This window comes from Lynx rufus, unplaced genomic scaffold (assembly GCF_022079265.1).
Source record: "Lynx rufus isolate CCGP_SWC_20201006 ecotype Redwood Valley unplaced genomic scaffold, mLynRuf1.p SCAF_4, whole genome shotgun sequence".
Lineage (NCBI taxonomy): Eukaryota > Metazoa > Chordata > Mammalia > Carnivora > Felidae > Lynx > Lynx rufus.
In genome coordinates this window covers 50,925,302-50,953,297 of record NW_025814856.1, presented here as the reverse complement: position 1 = coordinate 50,953,297, position 27,996 = coordinate 50,925,302, and the positions used below count along the sequence as shown (strand labels likewise).

The 27,996-nt window shown below is 45.4% G+C and overlaps 1 protein-coding gene across 1 annotated transcript; it reads left to right on the top strand.

Annotated features, from left to right (window-relative positions):
* The first annotated feature begins 445 nt into the window (after positions 1-445).
* Positions 446-27,996, top strand: LHFPL4 (LHFPL tetraspan subfamily member 4). The gene is made up of 3 exons (XM_047094573.1): positions 446-851; positions 25,139-25,375; positions 27,896-27,996. The coding sequence occupies exons 1-3, from the start codon at positions 446-448 to the stop codon at positions 27,994-27,996; spliced, it is 744 nt and encodes a 247-aa protein (XP_046950529.1).

Here is a 27,996-nt window from a genome sequence, read left to right as displayed (position 1 = left end):
TACCCCAATACCGGTCCTCAGCTTCCATTCTATCTCTCCATGGTCCCCTCCTACTCCCTCAATTCTGGTCCCCAGACCCCCTTCCCAACACCCCCATGACCACTTTCTAGTCAGCCCCCACTTCCATCTCCCATACCCACATCCCATCCCCCCCATCCCAACCCCCCAACTTTCACATGGCCTCTTCCTAGGTCCAATCGGAGATCTTTGCCCCCTCTAGACACCGCCCCAACACTCAGGACCCTCTCCTAGCTCTTCCATACTACCCCCTGATTCCCCCCAGCTCCTCCCCAGGCTCCGCCCCGAGAGTTCTTTGGCTCAGGGCAGCTTCTCGCGTGCGTCCCCAGCTCCCGCCCGCCCGTCAGCCCGGCAGCCCGGCGGTCGGTCCCGGGCCGGCGGCCCCCGCCAGCCGCCGTCGCCGCCGCCGGCCCCGCCCCCGGGCACCATGCTGCCCTCGCAGGAGGCCTCCAAGCTCTACCATGAGCACTACATGCGGAACTCGCGGGCCATCGGCGTGCTATGGGCCATCTTCACCATCTGCTTCGCCATCATCAACGTGGTGGTCTTCATCCAGCCCTACTGGGTGGGCGACAGCGTGAGCACCCCCAAGCCTGGCTACTTCGGCCTCTTCCACTACTGTGTGGGCAGCGGGCTGGCGGGCCGCGAGCTTACCTGCCGCGGCTCGTTCACCGACTTCAGCACCATCCCGTCCGGCGCCTTCAAGGCAGCCGCCTTCTTCGTGCTGCTCTCCATGGTGCTGATCCTCGGCTGTATCACCTGCTTTGCGCTTTTCTTCTTCTGCAACACGGCCACGGTCTACAAGATCTGCGCCTGGATGCAGCTCTTGGCAGGTAGGGGAGAGGTGGGGATGGGACCCCTAGAACCCTCTGACCCCTTCCAGGACCTCTTCTTGGAGGGGTCAGAGATAGATTCTGCTCTTCTATCCAAAGACACACCTCCTTGGCAGCCACTGGGGAGGGGATTTATGAGAGAGAGACACCTTGGAGCAGGAGGTAGAGCCTTAGAACTGGGTCTTTGAATGTGTGTGCTTGGATATGGGCAGACTGCATTTAGTGATGGTTAGTGTTATGTTAGAGTCTCTGAGAGTCTCTTTTGGCTGTCTTAAGGGAGATAATTATCTGAACGAGGAGTTACTCTAGGAGTGAGCAATTTCTGTTGTATCAAGAAAAGCATGAGATGAGGGAAATCAAGAGATGTAACTTTGACCTTTATCTTGGTGACATTATCAACTTGGGTGTTTCACTTTATTTCTCTGAGGCTGGGTTTCCTCATCTGTAAAACAATGGAGAAGATTCCAAGAACAAATGAAATAGTATCTTGTAAACTTTAAAGTTCTATATTAAGATAAAGGAAGGTAATAGGAGGTTGTCTGTAGTGTCTATCTAGTGTTTGAAATGTGGGTGGTTGACAGAATTTGGCAACATGGGGGTCTTGGGAGGGCAGATCTCCACCTCCTACCCTCACCCAATGCAGGAAAGGTTCTGGTACTATGCCCAATGGGAATGAGTCCCTGGGACTCTTTGAAATGTTTAGCTAGGACAGACATCTTACCCTAAGAACCAGAGAAGGGACTTTTGGAAATAGGAACTGCTGAGACCATATTCCAGGATCCATTAGTGTCCCCATCCCCACCTATCTTTTGATCGAAGGCAGATTTTGAAGATTCAGCAACTTGGGTATTTGCCTAATTGCAGGCAGGGAAGAAAGTTGGGCTGGGGAAAGGCCAAGATATAACAGGAATGGGGGAGGAGGGCTAGGAAAAGTTTGGAGCTCTCCAGGGATGAGAAAGAGAAGGGAAAATGTGATGAGGTGCAGCAGAGATGGTCTTTCAAAATAAGTACCTCAGGGCATTCAACAAGTGTGAGCCTCTTCAAAAGAGACTCCCTACAGGAGGTGTTATATCACTTGCTGATAATTCCACTGCTCAAAACACTGGAGGGAATTCTCTTTGGAGTGTGAGGTGTGTTCTCTTGAACATCATCATTGACGGAAACCTCCATCTTTTAAAGGAAGAATATGACTTTTGGAAATGGCTGAAAGTCACTTAGGGCCAAGTATAGAAAATACAATAGGTGATCAAATTGGGAGTTGTCACCTGTGATGAGAGCCAAGGTATGAAGGCAAAATCATGAGGCTGGTTTGCTTCCCCAAGAGGACTTTTACAAGTAGAGGGAGGAATTACTGTCCCATTGGAAGGGTTTTCTCTACTCTCAAAAGGACTACTTTGAAGAAAGCTGTGTTAATTCAGGGGAAGACATTCTAATGAGCTTGTTTCAAATCTGTCTCACTCCATCTACTTAGATGTGGGTCTTTTAGGACCTTTGAAGTTGAGGAAGAAGAATTGTAGTGTGTGGGAGATATCTCTCCATATTTCTCCATGGTACCCAGAAGGTGATTTTATCTATTTTCATTCTATTTCCTCCAAAAGCAAGCTGGAAAGAATATATTCTCATCTGGAATTCTCAGTTCCTCAGCCTTAATTTGGAGTCTGCAGATGGGTTGCTGACCTCTTGACCTTCCAAGTCTCTATAATTTATGTGGGTTTAATCTTTGGGATTTGATGAAGTGTCCAATAACCCTGTGTAATTATAGAATTTCAGGGATCATAGAGATAAGCTCCTTCAAACCCCACCCTCCCAACCCCTCCATTTTAAAGAGAGGAGATTAAAACTAGAGGAAAGGTCTTACCCAAAGTCACACAGCCAGTAGTGGAGTAAACTAGGTCTTGACTCCCAGCCCGGTGCTCTTTCCCTTGTGTTGTTGCCCCACCTGAGGGCTGAGGAGGCCAGTTAGCAGAGTTGAACAGTTTATTCCATTTTACTTAGAGATTTCTGAGTTCTCTGGGTAAGTGACTGATCCACTTTGTTTAATAAAGTGACAACAGGACAGAAGCCAGAGCACTGGACTATGAGTCATGGGATAGGGTCTTGTCTGACTTTGTCTGGGTGATTCACCCTGCAATATTAAGCACTTGTTTTTAGCTTAAATCTAAGTTTTGTCACCCTTACAGTGGGAGACTAACCAGTTACATTAGTGGATTGAAAGTATCTCTTTCAGGCCTGTGGGTCTCCTAAAACAACTCTTTCACCAAGATCATTTTATTCAGAAAGTAAGAAATCGGTCACTCTCAGAGGAACCACAGAGCAGCAAAGGGCCTTGTTTATATCAGGTAAGAATTAGAATTCTTGTTCAAGTGAACTTTTATTCAAGTATTTTAGGCTCTTTTTTAAAAGTTTATTTATTTATTTTTGAGAGAGAGAGAGAGAGAGAACAAGTGGGGAAAAGGCAGAGAGAAAGAGGGAGAGAGAGAGAGAGAGAGAGAGAGAGAGAGAGAGAGAATCCTAAGCAGGCTCAGCACTGTGGAGCTCAGACTCATGAACTGTGAGATCATACCTGGGCTGAAGTCAGATGCTTAACCAACTGAGCCACCCAGGCACCCCTATTTAGACTCTTCTAAGTGCAGAACACTGAACTATTGGGAAGATGTAAAGATACCTATTCCTTTATTTATTCTTTACTTATTCTGTGATCATCCCTGTGCTAGCTGCTGCAATACCGAGATCATCCTGGTCTCCAGGGATTTAGGCTATACAGTGCAATTCTCAGTCTCAAGAAGCTTACCATCTAGTTGGATCGCTATACTGGGCAGTATTCATTCAATGACGAGTGACAGAAACCCAACTCAAGATGGCTTAAATAAATAAAAATAAAATAAAATAAAGAGGGTGGGGTTTTGACTCACATAACTTAAAAGTCAAGAGTATCTTGCCTCAGGGGTGCCTGGCTGGCTCAGCTGGTAGACTGTGTGATTCTTGATCTCAGGGTTGTGACTTCAAGCCCCATGTTGGGTTATAAAGATTACTTAAAAATAAAATCCTAAAAAAAAAAAAAAATACTATCTTGCTTCAAGCAGAGATGGATCCAGACACCAAATAATGCCATTTAGAATAGGTCTGTCTCCATTTTTTGGTTCCATCATTTTAAAGTCCACTTCTCTCTTGAAGGTGATAAATAAGGCTACTAGCAGCTCTGAGTTTATACTGCTTTAGCCTAGCAATGCCTGTGGGAAAAGGACATCTGTTAGTGGTTCCAGCAAAATTTCAGGGCTGATTCTCATTGGCTCAGCCTTTGGCCACAGGTTTATCACTTAGTTAACCAATGTGACTTTGTCTAAGGCCTCAGTCACATGCCCACATTGACGGATAGTGGAGACAGGTCACTTCCTAAAAAGGGAAATAAAGTGTGACCTCTGATAAGACAGGTACAGAAAGAAGCCTCACTCTGGAGGGTCTGAGCACTAATATATGCTGGATCATAAATGCTGTGGAAACCCAGGGCACTTGAGGAGGTGGCCCTTTAGTTGGCAGGTGAGGCTTGAGTGGAAAGTGAGGGTGTGGACGGGTGTGAGGTGTGGGAGAACATTCTGAATGGAGAGGAAGACCATGGGCAGAGACACAGAAGTGAGAAAGCCACATCAGGCTTGAGTGTGACATCCACATAGGGGAGCAGTGGGAGGAGAGGTGAGGAAGAAATGATGGGGTTACAGTGTGCCAATCTCTGAATACTGTGTCGGATATTTGGACTTTAATCAGTAAGCAGTTCAAAGCTACTACAGCTATTATTATTATTTTGGAAAAATAGTTAACATTTCTGAGCCTTCATTGTATGCTTGGCCATGTAAACATTTACATGCAGGGGACGCCTAGGTGGCTCAGTCGGTTAAGTGTCCAACTCTTGATCTCAGCTCAGGTCTTGAACTCGGGGTCGTGAGTTCAAGCCCTGCATTGAGCTCTGCACTGGGCATGGAGCTGACTTAAAAAATAAGAAAATAAAAATAAATAAACATTTACATGCATACTATTATTTAATCCTCACAACAGTCTATGCAGTAGGTACTATTATTGCTATTTTGTAGATGAGAACACTGCGCCTCAAAGAGGATTCATTTGTCCAAGATGATAAGTGGCAGAACTAGCATTGTAACTTGGTCTGTCTGACTCTAAAGCCCAAGGATTTATGAAGGATTTATACAGGAGCATTAATGATGGGAGCAGTGGTGGGAGGTTTTTGGCATAAGACTCGAATGTTAAGTGGAGAGGCTGTAAGACCCACGTGGCTCTTCATGGAGTTAGTGGTCACTTCTCATGGTATCTCTGCTACTCTTTACCTGGTCTTTCCTACTTAGAGAGAACACACAATGTGCCAGCTTCCGGGCTAGACATTTTCATATCTATTATGTCATTTACTCTTCATCTGTTGAAGCGACTTGCCCAAAGGTCACACTTCTGGCAAAAGGTGGAGCTGAAACTTAACGCAAGTCTAAATGGATCTAGTACCTCTCCTTACCACCAAATTGGAACCTGGGGGAGGAATACAGAAATTACAAGGTACGGCTGTCAGCTCTCTGTCAGCTCTTTCTACTCAGTGTTTACCTGTGGGCTGGGTGAGGTTAGCCAAGTGGGGGTTGCTGGCTGGAGTAGAGACGCAGGCTGGAAGCCTGGTTGAGAGTCCGAGGGGGCAGAGTAGGGTAGTGGTTTAGAGCAGAGGACTTAGAATTCTCTCTCTGTTCCTTCCCAGACGTGTGCCCCTGTATAAGTGGGTTTCCTCTCTGTGTCTCAGTTTTCTTTTCTGTAGAAAAGAGATTATTATTATTTTTTAAGATTTTATTTTTAAGTAATCTCTATAGCCAGCATGGGGCTAGAACTCAACCCGGGGATCAAGAGTTGAATGTTCCACTGACTGAGCCAGCCAGGTGCCTTGGGGAGATTATTACTGTACTTATCTCAGAAGTGGTAGAAAGAAATAAACACAATGTTGGGTGTAAATCACTGAATGTGTTCCTAGTGTACAACAGGCACTCAATAAATGGTTTTGTCATTCCTGTGACATAGTCTGAGTGAAGAGCAGCTTGGGAGGAGCTCTTGCTGCTCAGGTGGGAGAGTTTGGATCGCTGGGATGATCAAAGGCCACGAGAAGTCATTAACAGTCAGCTGAAAAGGGTCTTACAAATCAGCTGTCCCAACTGCCTCATTTTACAGATGAAAAAACCTAGTTCCAGAGAGAAGAGACAAGTTCATGTCACAGAGTGAGGCTCTTCTTTCCACAGAAGGGAGATGATTCTGACCACAATTCATTCAGTACTCAGTGTCAGGCACTGCCTGGGTGCTGGAGTCACCGCAGGGAATAGGACGTGGGAGGTGGTGTGGGTGGGTGCTGGGGAGACTGAAGGTGGGGATGGCAGCAGGGGGTTGGTGATCCTGAGGTGAGCACCTTCCAGCCTTCCCAGCCTTAGAGTGTGTATCCAGACTCCTCCCCATTTCTTTGGGGTTTGTTTCAGATTTGGTTTGGGATTTTATTCATCCCATACATCTTTGTTTTAATTTTTTTAATGTTTATTTATTTTTGAAAGAGAGAGAGAGAGACAGAGACAGAGACAGAGTGAGAGCGGGGGAGGGGCAGAGAGAGAGGGAGACACAGAATCTGAAGCAGGTTCCAGGCTCTGAGCTGTCAGCACAGAGCCCGATGCGAGGCTCGAACTCACGAACCAAGAGATCATGACCTGAGCTGAAGTCGGATACTTAACCAACTGAGCCACCCAAGCACCCCCAGTACATCTTTGTTGTATGTGTATGTCCCGCTGAGCACATTAGGGGGATTTCTTTCTTCCCCCACTCCATTGTCTTTCTTCCTCCCCCAACTGTCCCTTCCTTCCTTCTTTCCTTTTTTCCACCCTCTCTCCCTACACCTTTCCTTTCTTTCTCACAACAGTCCTTTACTGACAGCCTCCCCTGTGTGTTAAGCCCCATGCTAGGCTCTGGGGATCTGTAGTAAGGGTCCTTGCTGCCAGGCTGCTCACAGAGTAATGGGAGAGGCAGGAAAGAAGACAGATCATCACTTTGTGCATGACACATGAAATGACTGAGTCAAGCACAGGGTATTCTAGGAGCACAAAGGGGACTTCCGACACAGTTAAGGACAGCCAGGGAAGTCTTCCAAAAAAGTCGCAGCATTTGATAGAGGATAGGGAGGAGGGAGAAGGGCATCCAGGCAGAAGAAACAGTATGATCCTAGGCATGAGGATGGGTAATGGCCTGGTGTGTTTTGGGAACTACCAGCAATTAGGGCAAGGAGTAGTGAGTGTTCAGAAAGGGAAGCTAGATCGTGGAGGCTTCTAAGCCATGGTAGGGAGTTTGCAGACTATCTGTTGGTATATAGTTGTTGAAAGTTTTTTGGAGAATAATTAATACATGCACATGATACAAAATTCAAAGGTAAAAAAGGTATACAATCAGACATCAATCTTCTTTCCTGCCCTCATTCCCCAATGATCCTCTCAGAGTTCTCTGGGATAACCCCTATCACCATTTTCTTGAGTATCCTTTCCAAGAAATCTCACAAAATACAAGCAAATGCAAACAATTTTTTTTTTTACAAAAATGGCTTATTAGTTATCTATAGCTGTATAACAAATTACTCCAAAACTTAGTTGCTTAAAGTAACCAGTATTATCTCAGTTTCTGTGAGTCACAGGAATGTGGAGCAGCTTAGATGGGCAGTTCTGGTTCAAGGTTGCTCCTGTGTTACAACCAAGACCTCATTGGGGGCTGTGGTCATCTCAGGTTGACTGGGGCTGGAGGATCCACTTCTAAGTACCCTCATGTGTTGGCAGAAGCCCCCAGAATGAGTGATCCGAGAAAGGAAGAAGCTGTATCGCTTAACCTTTCTTTTTGGCAACAGTTTTATTGTGATATAACTGATACGTCATACAGTTCATCCATAGGAAATGTATAATTCAGTGGTTTTTAGCATATTCATAGAGTTGTATAACCATTACCTCAATCAACTTCAGGGTATTGTCAGTACCTCAAGAAGAAGCCTTATACCCTTTAGGTATCATCCCACAAAGCACCTATCCAACCTCCCCAGCCTTTGAACAACCACTAATTAACTTTCTGTCTCTCTGTATTGGGCTGTTCTTCATATCAATGGGATCTTACATTATGTGGTTTTGGCAACTGGCTTCTTTCACTTAGCATGTTTTCAAGGTTCATTCATGTCATAGCATATATCAGTACTTCATTCCTTTTTATGGCCATAATGTTGCATTGTATGGATAGACCACATTTTGTTTATTCATTCATTAGTTGATTGACATTTGGGTTGTTGTGACTTTGGGGCTATTATGAAGAATGCTGCTATGAACATTTGTGTACAAGTTTTTTGCATGGATGCACATTTTCATTTCTCTTGGGTATATACTTAGGAGTGGAATTGCTGGCTCAAATGGCAACTCTATATTTAACATTTTGAGGAACTGCCAGATTGTTTTCCAAAGTGGCAGTACTATTGTGTATTCCCACCAGCACTGTATGAGGGTTCTTATTTCTTCATATTCTCATCAACACTTATTATCTGACTGTTTAAGTTATAGCCATCCTACCAGGTGTGAACTGGTATCTCATTGTGGTTTTGATTTGTGTTTCTCTAATTATTCATGGTTTCCTGTGCTTATCGACCACTTGTATTATCTTTTTTGGAGAAATATCTATTCAGATCCATTGTCCATTTCTTAATTGGGTTATTTTTCTTTTTTTATTATTGGGTGGAAAGAGTTCTTTGTATAGTTTAGATATAAGTCCCTTATCAGGTATATGATTTGCAAATGTTTTCTTCCATTCCATGGCTGTCTTTTGTCTCTCTTGATAGTTTCCTTTGAAACACAAAAGTTTTTAATTTGTATAAAATCCAGCTTATCTTATCTTTTTTTCTTGTGGTTCTTGTGCTTTTGGTGTCATAGCTAAGAATCCTTTGCAAATCCAAGGTACAAAAAACTTACCTCTGTGTTTTTACCTAGGAGTTTTATGGTTTCAATTCTCCCATTTAGATCTCTGATCCATTTGAGTTAATTTTTATATATGAGGTAAGGTAAGGAAGGATCCAGCATCCTTTTGCATGTAGCAATCCTGTTGTCCCAGCACCATTTATTGAAAAGATTATTTTTTCTCGAATGCTCTTGGCACCCTTGTCAAAAATCAATTAACCATAGATACATGGGTTCATTTCTGGACTCTATTCTATTCCATTGATCTATATGTCTGTTCTTATGCCAGTAGCAGACTGTCCTGATGACTGTTGTTTTGTAGTGACTTTTCAAATCAGGGAGTGTGATTCCTCCAACCATGTTCCTTTTTAAGATTGTTTTGCCCATCACATTGCCTTTTTAAATTAAAAAAAAAATTTTTTTAAATAAGCTTCACGTCCAGTGCAGAGCTCAATGCAGAGCTTGAACTCACGACCCTGAGGTCAAGACCTGAGCTGAAATCAAGAGTGGGACACTTAACTGACTAAGCCACCCAGGCACTGCATCACATTGCCTTTTATGTCCTAATCTCAAATATCACATTCCACCGCTTTTACCACACCCAACTGTTAAGATTTTTCCATTTTAGTGTATAAAGAGCTACTTTAAAAAAAATGTTTGTTTATTTATTTTGAGAGACGGGGTTGGGAGGGCAGAGAAAGACGGAGAGAGAGAATTCCAAGCAGGCTCCACTCTGTCAGTGCAGAGCTTGATACAGGGCTCAATCTCACGAACTATGAGGTCATAACCTGAGCCAAAATCAAGTCAGATGCTTAACTGACTAAGTCACCCAGGCACCCCTAAAGAGCTACTTTTTCTTAAGAGCTGCATAATATACTCTTGTATAGATGTGCCATCAGTTATTTAATCAATATTTAAGTTGTTTATGATATTTTGCTATAACAATATTTCAGTGGATAATGTTGTATATAAACAATTTGATACATACATATAAGGACAAAATAAAGACCTAGAGCAGAATTGCTGGATTAAATGGTCTGTATATTTATAATTTTGACAGATCCAGCCATAATGCCCTCTGTAGAAGTTGTACAGAGTTACAATCCCAGCAGCAGTGTATAAAAGTACCTGTTACCCCACATCATTGCCAACTGATTGTGTTATCATATATTTTATTTTTTGCCAACCTGATGGGTAAAAAAATACTCTTAAATTTTTTTTTTAATGTTTACTTATTTTATTTTTGAGAGAGAGAGAGAGAGCGCAAGCAGGGGAGGGGCAAAAAGAGGGAGAGAGAATCCCAGGCAGGCTCCATGCTCAGCGTAGAGCCTGATGCAGGACTTGGTCTCATGAGCCATGAAATCATGACTTGAGCCAAAACCAAGAGTCAGACATTCAACTGACTGAGCCACCCAGGTGCCCCCAAAATACTCTCTTATAGTAGTAATTTGCCTTTCTCTTATTATGAATGAAGTAAACACTTTTTATATATATCTTTTCTGTAAACTGTCAGCTTATATATATATTTCTTTTTTAAAACTTGGTTTAAAGTTTATCTTTTTATTTTGAGAGAGAGAGCACATGCAAGCAGCGGAGGGGCAGAGAGAGAGGGAGAGAGAGAATCCTAAGCAGAATTCGCAGTGTCAATGCAGAGCCCAAGAGATCATGACCTGAGCCTAAATCATGAGTCGGAGGCTTAACCCACTGAGACACCCAGGTAGTATATATATATATACACACACACACTATATATATATATATATATATATATATATATACACACACACTATATATATATATACACACACTATATATACACTATATATATATATACACACACACTATATATATATACATTATATATACACTATATATATAGTGTATATCTATCAAGTTAGAAATGAATGGTATTTTCTCTCTTTGATATGTAAGAACTTTTTTGGGGGTGCCTGGTTGGCTCAGTCAGTAGAGTGTGTAACTCTTGATCTTAGGGTTGTAAGTTCAAGCTCCATGTTGTGTGTAGAGATCACTTAAAAATAAAATGTCAAGAAAAAGAGAACTTTTGTATATTAAGAAAGTTAGCTCTTCATGATAAGAGTTACAAATATTGTTCCCAGTTGATCTTTTTACTTTGTCTATGAATGTTTTCTTTACCATAAGATTTTTTTTTTTTCAACATAATCATACTGTTGTTGGTTCCATCCTGGGTTTAGTGTGATACCTAGACAGCCTTGAAGTGTTTTGAGCAGGGGGGAAACATATCACATCCGGCTGTGGGTAGAGGGACTGAAGACCATTTGGAGGGGTCCAGAGGACAAGAGCTGAACTATTCTTTTCCTGAAAGCCTCCTATTTGTGTTGTTTTCTTTTCATTCCCATTTTATGTTATTCATCATTACCAACCTTACTTTAATCCCAGAGAAGTTTAATGGTATAATGAGAGCCCTGGACCAGGAGTCTGTGCCTGACACATAGTAGGTGCTTGACAAGTGCCTGTAAATGAATGAATGATGACATCTGATTGAAGTCCTATTCCACCATCCACTCCTTTGGAGGCAGCATATTCAGTGATTGGACAACCTGAATTTGAATGCTAAATATGGCATTACCAACTAAGTGTCTTTAGGAAGGTTACACAATTTCTGAGTCTTAGTTTTCCTCATCTATAAAATAGGGATAATAATAGTAACTATCTCAAGGGGCTGTTGAAGGGTTGACTGTGAATACTGTATGGACCTGGGCACAAAGGAGACCCTCAGGAACTGTTAGCAATTGTTATTAGCTGGTGTGTGATTTCAGTCAAAACACTTTGGCTCCAACATTCCATTGTCTGTGCTAGAACACAGGGGAAAAGATTGAAAACTGGGAAGAATTAGAATATAAGTCTGAAGAAGCAGGTAGGGCTGGCTATGGAGAGCTTCCCAAGTTGGGCTAGGACTTTGGGTCCTATCCTTAGGTGATGGGCATTCACTTTTAGGCCTGAGAGTCACCAGCGCCACATGTGGGTGTAGAAAGATGACTGGGGTGGCTGCTGCAGGGATGGACCAGATGGAGGCTTGATGAGGGCAAGGAGCCCATGGTCCTGGTGAAAGGTGCTGAGGCAGCAGGGAGACAGGAGGAAGAGGACAGGAGACCTATTTAGGAGATCAGTGGCTGTGCTGGAGTGAGGACAAAGCAGGTGGTACAGATGATTCCAGGTTTCCTTCTTGGGTGATTGGATCTCTGGACTGACATTCCCAAACATGCAGGAGGAAGATCGCATCAGTTTGGGAAATGTTGAATTTACAGACCCTATGGGATGTGCAAGAGGAAAAGTCTCACAAGCAATTGGATATTTGGGCCTGGAGCCTAGGGGAGAGATCTCAGGTGGAGACTGAGATGTGAGGCATCCTCAAATGAGTCTGAGGGTGGGTGAAATTACCCCGGGAAGAATGTGCAGGGAGAAGAGGAGAGCCTAGCAGCAGATTGAAAAGAAGCCAGAAATGGAGGCTTGGAGAGAAGAGCCAGAGCAGCTGCTGAGATTAGCAACTGAGACACTGAGAAGGATGGCCTCGAGAAAGGATGCCTGCCTGGAGGAGCCAGAGGGGGACGGAGAAGGGATGGAACCACCTGGGAGGGCCTGGTCCGAACTAGAGGGAGAGGAGACTTTGGACCAAACCCAAGAGAAGATGTGGCGGAGCTGAGCCAGGGCAATGGGGGATGCATGGGTGGGTGGGTTCAAAGGTCATTAAAAGGCCATGTGCTTGGTGCAGTCTGGGCCTGGTGTGGGTGATGAAGTAAATACTCTTCCCAAATGATTACCCCACAAAGTGATGGGGGTCCATCTCTCTGTAACAGTTTCTGTGACACCAGATACAATTATTGGTCTTCTCATTTAAAAAAATTTTTATGGGGCGCCTGGGTGGCGCAGTCGGTTGGGCGTCCGACTTCAGCCAGGTCACGATCTCGCGGTCCGTGAGTTCGAGCCCCGCGTCAGGCTCTGGGCTGATGGCTCAGAGCCTGGAGCCTGTTTCCGATTCTGTGTCTCCCTCTCTCTCTGCCCCTCCCCCGTTCATGCTTTGTCTCTCTGTGTCCCCAAAAAATAAATAAACGTTGAAAAAAAAAATTAAAAAAAAAATTTTTATTTTAATTCGAGTGTAGTTAACATACAGTACAATATTAGTTTCAGGGGTACAATATAGTGATTCAGCCGTTGCATACATTACTCTGTGCTCATCAAGACAAGTGTGCTCTTAATCCCTTTCACCTATTTCACCCATCCCCCCACCCACTATTATTTGTCTTCTTACTAGTTCCCCTACTATCCTGTAGTGTCCTCAAGATCAGGAACCAGGAGCTGGGGACTGAATTTCAGAGGAAGAGAGTGTCCCAGGAAGAGGGAATGGTCAGTACAAAGGCCTCTATGTGGGGCTGAACCTGACTTGTTTTAAGGGACAGAAAGGAGGCCAGTGAGGCTGGAGTTTAGGGCATGGAAGCCTAATGGCTCCAAGGAAGGTGGGTGAGCCTACCTCAGTGCTTTCTTCTGAGTGCTTCTGGGGAGCTTGCAGAGGGCACTGAGCAGGGGAGTGGCACCTTCCGTTTCTGAAAGTTCACTGTGGATGCTGAGTGGAGAGCAGCTGCTGATGAGATAAGTGTGGGAGCTGACAACTTAGTTAGGAGGCCCCAGTGGTCATCTAGTTAGGAGGGGGTCATGGCAGGTTGGACAGATGGTTGTAGTAGAGGTGGAGAGAAGTCAGATCCTGGATAGTTTTGGAGATCAAGGCAGTCGACCTTGGGAATGGGTTGCATGTGGGGGTGAGGGGAAGGGTGGGGTCAGGTGCCTCCTAGCATCTGGGTGTTGGATGGGAGATGGTGAGCCCAGTCACAGGAGTCCCGAGCCCCAGCATATCGGGCTGATAGAGGCACTAAGGTTGGGCCTCGATCTACACAAATCCAGTGGGTTGGAGCTGACCTGTAGGAACTGACTGTTACAGTCTCGCTTGTCTTGGGGGAGCAGAACCAGTGCTCAGACTTAGGAGCAGGGACCTGTAGACACCCTCCTTCCCTTGGAGGGTCAGCCTGTCAGAGGTTGTTGCCACTGGTCATGACTGCACCGGGCACTGGGGAAGCAATTCATTGGAGTGCTGGGATCTCAATGCGTGTGCAAACTCTTCACTGGGCTCCTCTCAGCTCCAAATGCAGCCTGATCCTTTTCTAAACCTGAAGGAGGGACTCACAGGCAATGCAAGCAGCTGGCCGTGTGTTCTATGCTGGATTGCTGCTCTGTGTTCCTCCCCTTTCCTAAGACCTTTACTGCTTTGTAAAGTCATCACTGTTCTTTGTAGAAAAACTGGGGACTATAGATGAACAAAACTACATCTGTAATCTCACGCTCCCAGCAGCATTCTTTTTTTTTTTTTACTTTCTATAATTTATTTATTTTTTATAATTTACATCCAAGTTAGTTAGCACATGGTGCAATAATGATTTCAGAAGTAGATTCCTTAAGCCCCTTACCCATTTAGCCCATCCCCCCGCCCACAACCCCTCCAGCAACCCTCTGTTTGTTCTCTATATTTAAGAGTCTCTTATGTTTTGTCCCCCCTCCCTGTTTTTATATTCTTTTTGCTTCCCTTCCCTTATGTTTATCTGTTTTGTATCTTAAAGTCCTCGTATGAGTGAAGTCATAGGATATTTGTCTTTCTCTAATTTCGCTTAGCATAATACCCTCTAGTTCCATTCATGTAGTTGCAAATGGCAAGATTTCATTCTTTTGATTGCCGAGTAATACTCCATTGTATATATATATATGTATATATCACATCTTCTTTATCCATTCATCCATCGATGGACATTTGGGCTCTTTCCAGATTTTGGCTATTGTTGATAGTGCTGCTATAAACATTGGGGGGTCCCTTCGAAACAGCATACCTGTATCCCTTGGATAAATACCTAGTAGTGCAATTCCGGGGTCATAGGGTAGTTCTATTTTTAATTTTTTGAGGAAACTCCATACTGTTTTCCAGAGTGGCTGCACCAGTTTGCATTCCCACCAACGATGCAAAAGAGACCCTCTTTCTCCGCATCCTCGCCAACATCTGTTGTTGCCTGAGTTGTTAATGTTAGACATTCTGACAGGTGTGAGGTGGTATCTCAGTGTAGTTTTGATTTGTGTTTCCCAGATGATGAGTGATGTTGAGCATTTTTTCATGTGTCGGTTGGCTGTCTGGATGTCTTCTTTGGAGAAGTGTCTATTCATGTCTTTTGCCCATTTCTTCACTTGATTATTTGTGTTTTGGGTGTTGAGTTGGATAAGCTCTCTATAGATTTTGGATATTAACCCTTTCTCTGATATGTCGTTTGCAAACATCTTCTCCCATTCCATTGGTTGCCTTTTAGTTTTGCTGATTGTTTAGAAGCAGTCATTCTTAACTGCTTGGCCTACACTCATAAGACTATAGAGTACTCATTATGAGCAGGCTTTGGAGCCAGACTCTCTGGGTTCAGCCTTTTGCTGGCTGGTTTTGCAACTTAACAGTTGTGTGACTTTGGATAACTTAGATAATCTCTCTGTGTCTCAGTGTCCTCCTCTGGGAAAAGAAAATAATAATGCAGATTGTTGTGCAGATTAAATGATCTAAGGTGTGTAAAGTACTATAGTGTCTGCCACGGTAAATTCTATATAACTATTTGCTGTAGCTATGTAACTATTTTTTCCCAAAGTGAAGTTATAGTGCATTAATTTCTACAGCCTCTGGAAACCTAACATATTGTAAGTATTTTCTGTATCATTAAGTCTTCTTCAATAGCTGCCTGAGCAAATTTATATTAAAGTTTCATAGCTAAGTGGTATTCCATGTTATGAAAGAGCTATATTCCCATATTGCTGGAAAATAAGTTGCTTCTTTCTTTCTGTTCTTCCTTTATTATTTCTCCCTCTCCTCCTCTTCTCTCTCTTATAGGTAACCACATGATGGACATCCTTGTAGCTAAAACTTAGAGCATATCCATGAGGGTTTTCTTAGGATAAATTCCCAGAAATTGGCAAGCTCAGTCAAAAGGGGTTTAGAGATTTTCATTTTTATGTTTTTGTGACTAACCCATTATTTCTGAGAGTTACATTTGGGCTGTGCATTGCCATTTTTGTTGCTTTCATTATTTCATTGCAAGTGAGTGAGAATCTCTGGCAATAGTCACCTACTAGTAGACAGCTCCTGCCCACCTTACGGCTTCAGTGGGTCACTCTTTCACATGGCTCTGAATCCAAAATGTGCAGCAGGTTGTCAGTACAATGTCTCCCTCCCTTCCTGTCCTCCAGACACTCAGTTCCCCTCCCTAGAAGTAACCAAGTCTGGTGCGTGAGTTTTCACAGTTCGTGAGATCAAGCTCCGCATCCAGCTCTGTGCTGACAGCGTGGAGCCTACTAGGGATTCTCTCTCTCCCCCTCCCTCTCTCTGCCCCTCCTAGACTCATGCTTTCTCTCTCTCTCTCTCTCTCTCAAAATAAATAAACTTAAAAAAAAGTAATCAAGGTTATCAGTGTCTTGTAAACTCTTCCAGAAATATTTATGTCCATGGAAGAACACACACACACACACACACACACACACACACTCTTTCCCCACTCCTTAGAGAATGCTAGCATCGTGCCACATACATTGCTCTGGACTTTGTCTTTCACTTAGCACACCCACATGCCATCCCACATCAGCACACCAAGGCTTCCTTTGTCCCTTTCAGGACTACGTGGTGTGCCATTGCACAGATGTGCTCTGTCTAACCTGTGGTTTATTGGTGGGCATTTAGGTTCTTTCTTCTGTTTACTTATGACACATTACATATGTAGCCTTTTTTAAAGTTGGCTTTTATTAAAGTATAACATATTTAGAGAAAAGCACAAAAATTGTTACCTCTGCGGCTCAGAGAATTTGCACAAAGTGAACGTGCCTGTGGAAATAGCATACAGACCAGGAACCTGATGCCCCCTTCGGTCACTACCCAAAGGTAATCACTATCCTGAGTTTTCATCCTGGAGGTTAGTTTTGCCTGTTTTTGAACTGTATATGAATGGAATCACACTTTTTCTCAGCCGTATGGCTCTCAGATGTAGCAACTTGATGCTCACAGCATTTGTTCCTCCTCGGGCAAGGTCTTGCTTTGGTGAGAGGCCCCCCCCACTGCCTTGCAGAGGCGTCCTCCGGCTGTGTGCTGACGAGGTGGGGGGGGGCAAGCTCTCCGGTGTCTCCTCCTATAGGGGTGCTAATCCCATCATGAGACCTCACCAAACCCTAATCACCTCCAAATACCATCCTACTGGGGGTTAGGGCTTCAACATATGAATTTTGTAGGGACATAATTCAGTCTATAGCAAGACTCTGTGGAGTCTGCCTAGGGACAAAAAGCCCTGGGGACATCCTGCCTGACCCCTCAGTAAAGGGTAACAGCTGTGGCATGTCAGGCATGGCGCGGGCAGCTGAGCGAAAACAGAGGCCTCTCGGGAGTGCCCAGCTCAGCGAATGTCCCTGGAGGATGGTGTAACAGTGTTATAATGAAATGCTATTAAAATAGCTAAGCATAAAATGCATCATTAAAAAGCTTTACATAAAGGCACATTTACAGCACAAGCTTTAAAGAAAATAAACACCTGAGTGTATCGTATATTTTCTCTCATTAATTCTTCACTACTTTTGGTCTCACCCATGTTTAATTCCCAAACTCAAGTATCATTCTTCCCTTTAACTCTCTTTTAGTTTCTTAATTATTTTTTAAAAACTTAAGAGGATTTCATGGTCTGGCATAGATGGATAAGGATTGTCCATAATAATATAGTTTTTGTTATGTGCAGATGTTAGACACTTTCACCAGTATAGGAGGGCACAGAATGAAGAGTGTCCCCCTCTCCACCCCCCCAGGCCACATCTCCGAGGCATCCATCATTAAATTACTTCTGTATACTTCTAGAAATGTTTATAGATATGCAAGTTTATGTGTGTATTCTTTGAAAAATCAATATTTTTATTCATTCATTTAATCTTTTAAAGTTTGTTTATTTTGAGAAAGTTGGGGGTGGGGGTGGGACAGAGAAGGGGAGAGGGAGAGAGAATCCCAAGCAGCAGGCTCCACACTGTCAGTGTAGAGCCTAACGTGGGGCTCGAGCCCATGAACCTCCAGATCATGACCTGAGCTGTAATTGAGTAGGATGCTTAACTGACTGAGGCACTGAGGTGCCCAGATGATGTTTTTAAATTTCACGAGTAATACATGAATATTCACTCCATGAAAAGCTGAAACATTACATAAAGGCTAAAGTCCTCACGCCCTCCCTGTCCAGAGGCCACCACTCTTATAAATTTAATTTCCATTTCCCCTAGATCTTTTTCTGTGCACATACATGTCCGTGAGGTAAATATATCATGTCATTTTTGTGTTGCCCCTACTTACTTTCTTCCTCTCTCTCCCTCTCACTCTCTCATGGTAAAATACACATAACATAAAATGTACCATTTTAACCGTTTTTTAACTGCACAATTCCATGGTGTTAAGGACATTCACCATGCCGTGAACCACATCCATCTCTCTCTTCCAGAACTCTTTTTCATCTTGCAAAACTGAATCTCTGTTCCCTTTAAACACTAACCCCCCATACCCCTCCCCCAGCCCCTGGCAACCACCTTCCTACTTTCTGTCTCTGTTAATTTGACTCCTCTAGGGACAGCATATAAGTGGAAGCCTACAGTATTTGTCTTTCTGTGACTAGTACATTTCACTGAACATAATGTCCTCACGGTTCCTCCATGTTATAGCGTGTGTCAGAATTTCCTTCCTTTTTAAGGCTGAATAACATCCCACTGTGTGTAGGGACTGCCCCCTGCCTTTTTGAAACAAGAGGGAACATGCCTATGTGTGGCTGTCTACCTGCTAATGTATTGGAGAGGAGAGGTGGTTCAGAGTATGCACCCCAGCTCTGCTATCTCTAGCTGTGTGACGTTGGGCACATCACTTAACCTTTTGGGGCCTGTTTCTTCATCTATACAAATGGGGATAACAATTCATTCATAAACATAGAGCAGTTAGAACAGTGCCTGAAACACTATGTGCTTGACTTTTTAAAATGACAATTGCTAGGGTGCCTGGCTGGCTCAGTGGGTAGAACATGTGACTCTTGATCTCAGGGCCGTGAGTTCCAGCCCCATGTGGGGCATGGAGCCTACTTAAAATTACATTTACAACTGTTTGTTGCAGCAGACATCACGTGTCAGAAAGCTTCCTGTGTCAGTCCTCACAGCTGCTCATTCCTTCTACCTGTTCTACCTTGTAAGAAGGTACATACATCCTTCTTGGGGCGCCTGGGTGGCTCAGTTGGTTAAGCCTCCGACTTTGGCTCAGATCACAATCTCATAGTTCATGAGTTTGAGCCCCACATTGGGCTCTGTGCTAACAGCCCAGAACCTGAAGCCTGCTTCCAGTTCTGTGTCTCCCTGTCTCTGCCCCTCCACTGCCCACACTCTGTCTCTCTCTCAAAAATAAATAAACACTAAAAAAAAAAAAAAAAAGGTACATCCTTCTTAAAGCCATAGATGGGATTATACTATACATTGTAATGTGAACCTTGATTTTTAAAATTTCTTAATATATCTTAGAAGGTTTTCCATGACAGTGTATACAATTGTTCTCCACTTATTTTAATAGCTTTGCAGTATTCCATGGCATGGATATACCAGCCTTTATTTAATCAGTTCCCTCTTAATAGACACTGCAGTCCTTTGTTATAAAGATAGCGGTGCAGTGAATATACCCCATACACACCCTCTGTGTACACGCACAAGTTCAGCCATAGGGTACATTTTTGAGTCAGGGATAAGTGCATGTATGATTCTTATAGATACTGCCATGTTGTTCTCCAAGCAGAGTAGATGTCCCACTTCACATGCTACAAACAATGAGACATACCCCCATTACAGTGATGATGGTGACCACCCAATATACGTTGTGGCCTTAAGAAGTAAATATCACCATCCCTATGATGACACAATGGAGGTTCAGAGAGGTGAAGTGACTTGCCCAAGGACACACAATTAAAAAGCTGTTCTCCCAATACATATATGTGATACAAACTTTAAAAGGAATAACACATTATTATAACAGGACTAAATTTGGCTGCATGTGATAGGAAAACCCAAAATAATTGTGGTCTAATGACCCAAGGTTCAGTCTCTTATATAAAACAAATGCCCAAGAGTTAGACAGTCCAGAGCTGGTATTGTAGCCCCTGAAGTCAAGAGCTCTTTTTAGAGCTCTGCTTCACCACTCTTGGGTAAAGCCCTTGTCCTCATAGTTGAAGATGGTTGCTAGAGCCCTAGCCATCACCTCTGCATTCCAGGCAGCAGGATGGAGGAATGGGTGAAGAAAAAGGGGCAAAGAGCACATTCTAGCAACCTTACAAATCTGTTTATATAAAGTTATTTTCCATGAAGACACATAGCACATCTGCATGCATTTTTGCCTACTCATGTGGCCTAGTCATGTAGCTGCAAAAGGAAGCTGGAAGCTTTATTTTTGATGGTCAAGTTCTCAGCAAAAAACTGGGGGTTATAATAGTAAGGAAGGGGGATGAACAGATATAGTAGCAAAGTACTGGTCTCTGTCATGATTATGTGTAAAATTTAAGCTAATCACCTTCCACAGGCAGTGACTGTTCACCGTTCTTGACTATCTGGAAAAAGGCTTATCTCTTTTGTCCAAATTTTTTTTCCCACTTCCCCAAGAGTTGCCATGACCTGTCCCCACTTCACCAGTAATAATTTGCATACCTCTTCTCACCTGCCAGTTGATTCTCACAAAAGTGCTATGAAATAAGTGGGGTGGATGTCATGATCCCATTTTACAGATGAAGAAACCAAGGCCCAGAGTGGTAAACCAACTTTGCCTAAAGCAACATAGTGAAGAATGGAGTTCAGCTTCCTTTTGAGGCCATGCAAGGTGGGCAGTGTCTCATGGCTTCAAGGAGAAAGGCTCAGTTTGGTGCTAGTATTTCCTTAATTCCTCACACACTATTAAACCTCTTAAACAGAGAGAGAATGCTGAGAGCATTTGGCAGGCAAAAGTATCCAGCTAGGATCTAAGAACATTGTTTTGGTTTCATTATATTTATAGTTTCCTTCTATTTGTGGCAAATGATCCTGGTTTCCTTTTCTATGATAGTGATATAAAGCTTACTTTTTAAGTAAATGCCTCTAAGTTAAAAAGTGAGGCTATTAAAAGAAAAATGTTAAGTAAAGACCTGTCTGGGTTTAAATACAGATCCCACCACTGACTAGCTCTGTGTCATGAGATATGATACGTGGTTCCTCTGAACCTGTTTTCTCATCTATAAAATGAGGATCATGATTTTCCCTACCTTATAGATTTGTAATAGCATTAAACAAGATCATGGTGTCAGGAGCTCTGCACCTTGGCATGTAGTTAAGCACTCAACGCTCTTTGTTAACATTATTATCATATTATGAATATTCATATTATTAATTTTGTCACAACACTTTCTGGCTGCTTGGAGCAGGGGAAGTCAGTGGACTGAAGGGTAATGGATAGAGATTCCCCATCAGAGGGCCCCTTCCCTATACTAGTGGTTCTCAGCCAGGGACAGGTTGGCGCGCCCCCCCACCCCCCCCAGGGGACATTTGGCAATATCTGGAGATGTTTTTTATGATGACGGCAAGGGTGGGGTGTGGGGTGGGGGGAGATGTGCCACATCCCATAAGGCACAGGACAGCCCCCCATCATGAAATATTATCAGGTCAAATGTCAAAAATGCTTCCTTTGAGAAGCCCTACCCCACATGGCACCCCACACCTGTGTGTGTGATTCAAAACAGCCGGCTCATTATTTCCAAAAGAGACTCGAACTCAGACTCCAAAGACTTCAGCCTCAGTTTCCTCATTCAGCACATGGGGATGAAACCTGCCTTACCTGGAGTCATTCTATCTCCTGATGGTTGAAACTCTTTGTCACTTCCTTGTTTTAGGCTGTCCCTAGTGGTCTTTTCCTCTCTTCCCCCAGGTCCAGGGAAGCCATCTGATTGGTTTTTCTCCATTTGCTTGACTTCTGGGTGTTTCCCATTCCCTGAGCAGCCTTGGGCGCCCCATAGCCATCACCTACAACGCTGCAGAACAGAGAAGGCAGAGAGAGTGGGTTAGAGATGGAGAGGTCCACCCCCTCCCTCTCCCAGCATCCTGTTATTCTGGGTCTCCACCCCGAGTCTGCTTCCTTGCAAGCACTCCTTGACATGCATAAGTATTCTGTTTGTGTACTGACTTGATTTTATTTCTCCCACACACCTCTTCTGAGGACCACGCCTCCAGGGGCCCCAGCATTCTGCACAATGTCGGGCACATTACTGGCCCTCGGGATTTACGTGTGCAGTGTTCGAAGGCAGAGCCAGAGAGAGGAAAGGGCCAGGTGCTAGATCCAGAGAAGGAAGAGAAGCGAGAAAAGGATGAGAGAAGAGGAGGGCTGATGAAAGAATGTTAAATGCAGAGAGATCTAACCAGACAAGGGGAGAGGAGAGGGAGGGTCGAGGCCGACCCTTGAGCGCGATGCAGACATGCCCGAGAGACAGTAGCAGAACAAGAGACAGATGCAAAACAAGAAAGATGAAAGGGTGGACAAGAGAAAGGAATGGGGAGGCACGCGACTGAGAGAGGCACGTGGGCGGTGAGAGCGAGAGCGTGCGGGCGCAGGGCCACGGGAAGGAAAGTCCTTGAGGGCTGAGCGCGGAGCTGCCAAAGGGAGAGGCCCGCCCTGCGAGCCCGGCGGTGCTGCGGAGAGCTCCGGGTGCGGGCGCCGTCTCCATGGAAACGGCGACGCTCTGGGCTGGAGAGGAAATGCGGCCTGTGGGGAGGGGAAACGGAGGGGCTGGGTGGACTTGGCCCATGCCCAGGCTCTTTTCGTCACCCCCAGCCTTTCGCTGAGGAGGCGGGAGCGCGCCTCCTGGGCCGGAGCCCTCAGATACCCAGGGCGCTCCTTCGCTCCCCTTCCCCGACCCCGGCGTTCGAGCCTCCTCTCGTCTCCGACAAGGGCCTGGAGGGCCTTGCAAAATATCTGGGATATTTGGGGAGGTGGGCGGGTGGACCTTCTCCGTAGGCTCCTCCTCTCCTCCCTCCCAAGCGCTCAGTCCTAGGCCTTCTCTGTATCCAGAACTCCAGTCCCAGGGATTAACCTGCCCACAGCTCCCAAATTTACATCTCCAGCACGGATTTCCCCCTGAGCTTACCTCTCCATTTGGGTGGCCAAAGTGCATCTTCGAACTTGTGGGATTCTTTAGCTCCCCCAAGCTCATTCTCACCCCAGGGCTTCTTGCATTTGCCGTCTCCCTTTGCCAAGAACCCTTTTCGCAGCAGGTAAGCGACTCGCGGTACTCTAGCTGTGACTCATCTTGGAGGAGGCAAGCACGGGGAGAGGGGACACAGCCCTAAATGTGTGTGTGGTCACGGTGCTGTGGGGGAGCCCTGCATCAGGACGAGGAGCACAACCTAGGGATGTGGGGAATACTGTCGTGTCACAGAAGGACGGAGGAAGGCTACAGGAGGCAAAACCTTAGAGCGAGGGGCCCTGGCGCACTGGTAGACGGGAGTCTGGAGCCTAGGGAGCACTTCCTTGAACGATAGGTGAGGGAGACACGTGACAAGGCTGAGGGCGTCCTCCCCACCCTGGGGACTAGATGGGCCTCCGGGACAGTGGGCAGCACTGACCACCACCCTCTCTTTGTCATCACTGTCTTCTAAAACCCAGGTTAAGCACCCCATGGGCCTGGTGTGGAACCTTCAGGTCTCAGACACAGTAACCTTGTTGCTGGTGGGACTGTCGAACACCGAGAGGGCAACATCAAGCCGCAGACACAGTCACAAGTCACAAGGCTAGCTGCTCACACCGCATGGCAGGAGTGGAAGGTCACAGCCCCTGGTTGCTTACTGAGCCTGGTTGGCTCTCTTTGGCTGTGTGGGGCTTGTGCTGTTTGGCTCAGACTTAGGTCCCACCAACTAGGCTGGGCACTGCAAAGAGCCTACCCAGACAGACTATTTGGGTTCGGATTGGCAGAGGTGGGTCACTGAACACTGGTGAGTGGATGCCAAGGTGGGGAACCAGCAGGGGCCTATTTCCGTAGAAGCCTCTTCTTGGCCTCTCCCTGTTTCCCCTCCTCCACCACCTGAAACTAAGCTCCCTGCTCCCCAATAATTTCCTTATTTATGTGACTATTCTTTTTATCATTATGACTAGTTTTGATGATAGTAATAATAACATTTAACATTTATCTGGGATTTACTATGTCAAGCATTTACATTTGCTGCCTCCTGTAATCTTTGCAATGACTTGGATGCCATCATTAGCCCCATTTTACAGATGAGAAAATAGGCTCACGGGTGAAGGAACTGGCCTAAGTTCCCACATCTAGAAAAGACGTGAGTAAGGATTTGAGCCCCAGGCCTGTAATGTCTTTGCTCTCACGGAGAGCAAAGAGTTTTTCAGTAGTTTCCCCTGCCTAACTGCAAACTCTGTGAGGCTGGAGTGCAAGCAATGCCCCCATCCCCTGCCCAGTCTAGTGCCTGCACACGCGGGGCCCTCAGTGAGAAAATGCCGGGGACTGAGTGTCTTACACACCTGACTTCCTTTAATCCTCACCACCACCCTGTGCAGTAGTGCTGTTATTTCCATGACACAGACACAGACAGGTGGCATCCCCAAGGTTGTACACCCAGTAAGTGAAAGAACTTACCCCAGTCTTTTCTTTGAGAGCAGCACTCAACTGCGTGAATGAGAACGTAGGTCCAGCATCTTGAAGGAAAGGGAATGGTGCTCAATAAATGTTTGTTGAATGAATGACAAAAATAAAGAACAAGGAGGATGGGAGGGGGTAAGCATGGTCAGGATGCTAAAGGGAGCTGAAGCAGCTGAGCGTGAGTTACTATTTTCTTGTATTTGCACCAAGGCTTCCTGGAGGAGTTGATTTGATGGGGGCATTATAGGTCCCGGAAAGCTTCTGCTCCCCGAGGCAGGAGGCCATCTCAGACCCTAAAGTTTCTGGAACGCACAGAAGCGGTTAACAGGCTCTTGGGTTGACTGGCGGGCGGCGGGGGGGGGGGGGGGGGGGTTTGGTGCGCGGGGGCGGAGGTGGGGGGATGGAGGTGGGGTAGGGGGGTGGCGGGGGTGGGGGCTGCGCAGCCCAGCCTGGAGGGCTGTGGTGGTCCTCTGGCTCTGGGGAGTACTCAACCCCTTCTCTCTTCCTCCCTGACCATGGCGGTGTGCCCGGCCTCGCGTCCCCTCAGCTCTGTGCCTTGTGCTGGGCTGCATGATCTTCCCCGACGGCTGGGACGCCGAGACGATCCGGGACATGTGCGGGGCCAAGACCGGGAAGTACTCCCTGGGGGACTGTTCAGTGCGCTGGGCGTACATCCTGGCCATCATCGGCATCCTCAACGCCCTCATCCTCTCCTTCCTCGCCTTCGTGCTGGGCAACCGGCAAACAGACCTGCTGCAGGAGGAGCTCAAGCAGGAGAACAAAGGCGAGTGTGCTTGGGGCTGGTGGTGGGGCCCAGAGGTGTCACAGAGTACTCAGACAAAACCAGAGCTGGAAAGGGTGCAGGCAGTGAAAGCCATTTGACGTTATTCCTCAAATCCCAACATTTGCATGCCTGTGACCCAGCAGACCCAACCAGGAGTATAAACCCATGAGAAATCTGCTTGGATGGTCTTAGCAGCAGTTTCAAATAGCAAACTACTGAAAACAATGGCCATTGACAGGAGGATGGATAGATAAATGGCGATATATTCATATTACGGAATAGTGCATATTGAATGAATACACTTTAGTTATAAGTAACAGAATGGACACATCCTGGAAACATAATATTGAGAAAGAGAGGGAAAAAAATCGAGTTCCAGAAGATGACAGAATGATATTTTTATGGAGCTCAATAAAAAAACCAAGAGACACGAAATAATGTGTGGCTTAATAATAAATATGTTTATGGTAGTACTGTATATATATTTTTTAAGCAAAGAAACAATAAATACAGAAGATAGGATGATGGTTATCTGTGGTTGGGATAGAAGAGGGGAGGCCAGGAGCATGAGATGTGGGTGTGTAGGCATGTACAAATTATTGGCGATCACAGTTCTTTCATGGTGAGCCCACACAGGTGTTTGTATATGTAATATATTACATATCAACTTTTGTATGTATCAAGTAACACTGAAATACAGTAAAGAAAAAATTGACACATGAGGTCAGAGGCTCAGTGCTAACCACTGTTATCAGATGTTTATGCATATATGTACATAACATATGTTATATGTCCCTTTACAAAATATATAGTAGTGTTATGTGCTAATATAACACAGGATAGGCATCATCCTAAACAAATCCCTTGCTTCTTGTGCCCAACCCTAGAGCATATCTGAAAGATCTTTCTTTATCCTTTTATGGAGAACCCTTTATATCCAGTGCTTAGCATTACATCAGATGGAGGAACTGTAATTTCTTAACCATTCTCCTTTTAGGGACTGGTAGGGAGGTTTCCAGGATTTTACCATCACTGACAATGCTAGGCTAGACATCTTTGTGCCTTGTTATATACAATGTTTTCTGGGTGCTTTTTCAGAAGTGGAGTTGCACACTTACAATTGTAATGGCAGTGCCAGATTACTCTCCAAAGAAGGGTTGGTCTTCTGAGCCAGGAGCCTACCCTGCCCCTGGAGCAAGGGGCCAGGGGGCGGGGGGGGTGGGGGGTGGGCAGGGATGGCACCAGTGGACAGACACCCGTCTGTCTGCGTGTGCGTTCCCTGCAGTGAGAAATAGGAGTAGTAGTTTTCACAGTCGCACCCTGCATGTTACATTAGCATGTTCTGGGTGTATATTTAGCACTCTCCATTAATTATATTCCTCTCTTGGAGCCTCTCACCTATAAAATGGGGATAATGGCAGTGAGGCTTATTATCTCATCTGGCAGGAGGCAGGTTAGTTTGGTGGTGGAACCCTTGGACTGAAGGCAGACCGTCTGTGTGGAAAGCAGGTTGATCAAAGAAATGGCTTCATGTCCTTGAGCCTTAGTTTCCTGCACTTCATAAAATGAGGGTGGTGGAAGTAGTACCACCTTATAGGGCTGTCTTGTGAAGAAGAAAGATTATGTCTATTAAGGGGCACTTGATGAATACTCAGAAAAAACTGTCACTGCTCAAGACTCCCCATCATGCAGACATCATGGCCACCATTTTACAAATGAGAAAGGTGAGTCCCCAGGGAGGTGCAGTTAACTTGCCCAAGGTCACCGAAGCAGTGCAGCCAGGATTTGAACCCAGGTCCAAATTCAAAGGCCAGACTCTTCCCTGCTGCCTGCTTCCTTTTCGGGGGGCCCTCCTGGGCTGCTGGGCTGCTAAAACCTGTCTGTGAGCCTCCTGTCCCTGGAGACCCTGACACCTGGTGGTTTCTGTGCTCTTGGTGTGAGGTCAGGGCCTGCCCTCTGGTGGCAGCTTCCAGAAGTGCATGACTAAGAGCCAAGGCCTTTCTGAAGAAGGGGTCTGGGGGTGCAATTGGGTGAGATGGGCCCAGCCAGCGTCCTCTCCTCCCTCCCCAAAGTGCCTTATTCTCAGTGCTAAGAATGATGTGAAGGAGCCCCACTTTGCCTTCCCTCAGCCTCTGTGGGTCTCCATCCCTCCAGTTCAGTTCTGAGCCAGACCTCTGGGACAAAAGTAAAAAATAAAATAAATTGCTATCATTTCCAGCATTTACTAGGCACTAAACATTGTGAAAAAGCCCTTAGCTATAATTATTTATGTCTTTTTCACCCCTCAGAATCACCCTGTGAAGGAGGCTATGATGACCGTTGTATAGATGAGGAAATTGAGACTCAGAGGGGTCAAATGGCTCAAGATCATCCAGCTAGGCAGAGGCCTGGCTGGGATTTCACAGCCTGTGCAGGTCACTTCCCTGCCCAGCTTTGCCCACCCCACCTGAGAAGTGGCCGAGGGGAGCCCCAATGCCCTGGCAGTCTCTGACTTTCTCCAATTCTCTCTCTCTCTCATAGATTTTGTGGGCTCTACAGTAAGCTCTGTGTTGCGGCCAGGGGGTGATGTCTCCGGATGGGGAGTCCTCCCCTGTCCCGTCGCTCACTCACAGGGACCCTGA

What these genes read in the sequence shown, in the direction of transcription:
- LHFPL4 (XM_047094573.1), top strand. Translation starts at nt 446, where the DNA reads ATGCTGCCCTCGCAGGAGGCCTCCAAGCTCTACCATGAGCACTACATG. An exon ending in CTGGATGCAGCTCTTGGCAG is followed by an intron (nt 852 to 25,138) that starts GTAGGGGAGAGG and finishes GCGTCCCCTCAG; the next exon opens with CTCTGTGCCTTGTGCTGGGC. An exon ending in GCTCAAGCAGGAGAACAAAG is followed by an intron (nt 25,376 to 27,895) that starts GCGAGTGTGCTT and finishes TCTCTCTCATAG; the next exon opens with ATTTTGTGGGCTCTACAGTA.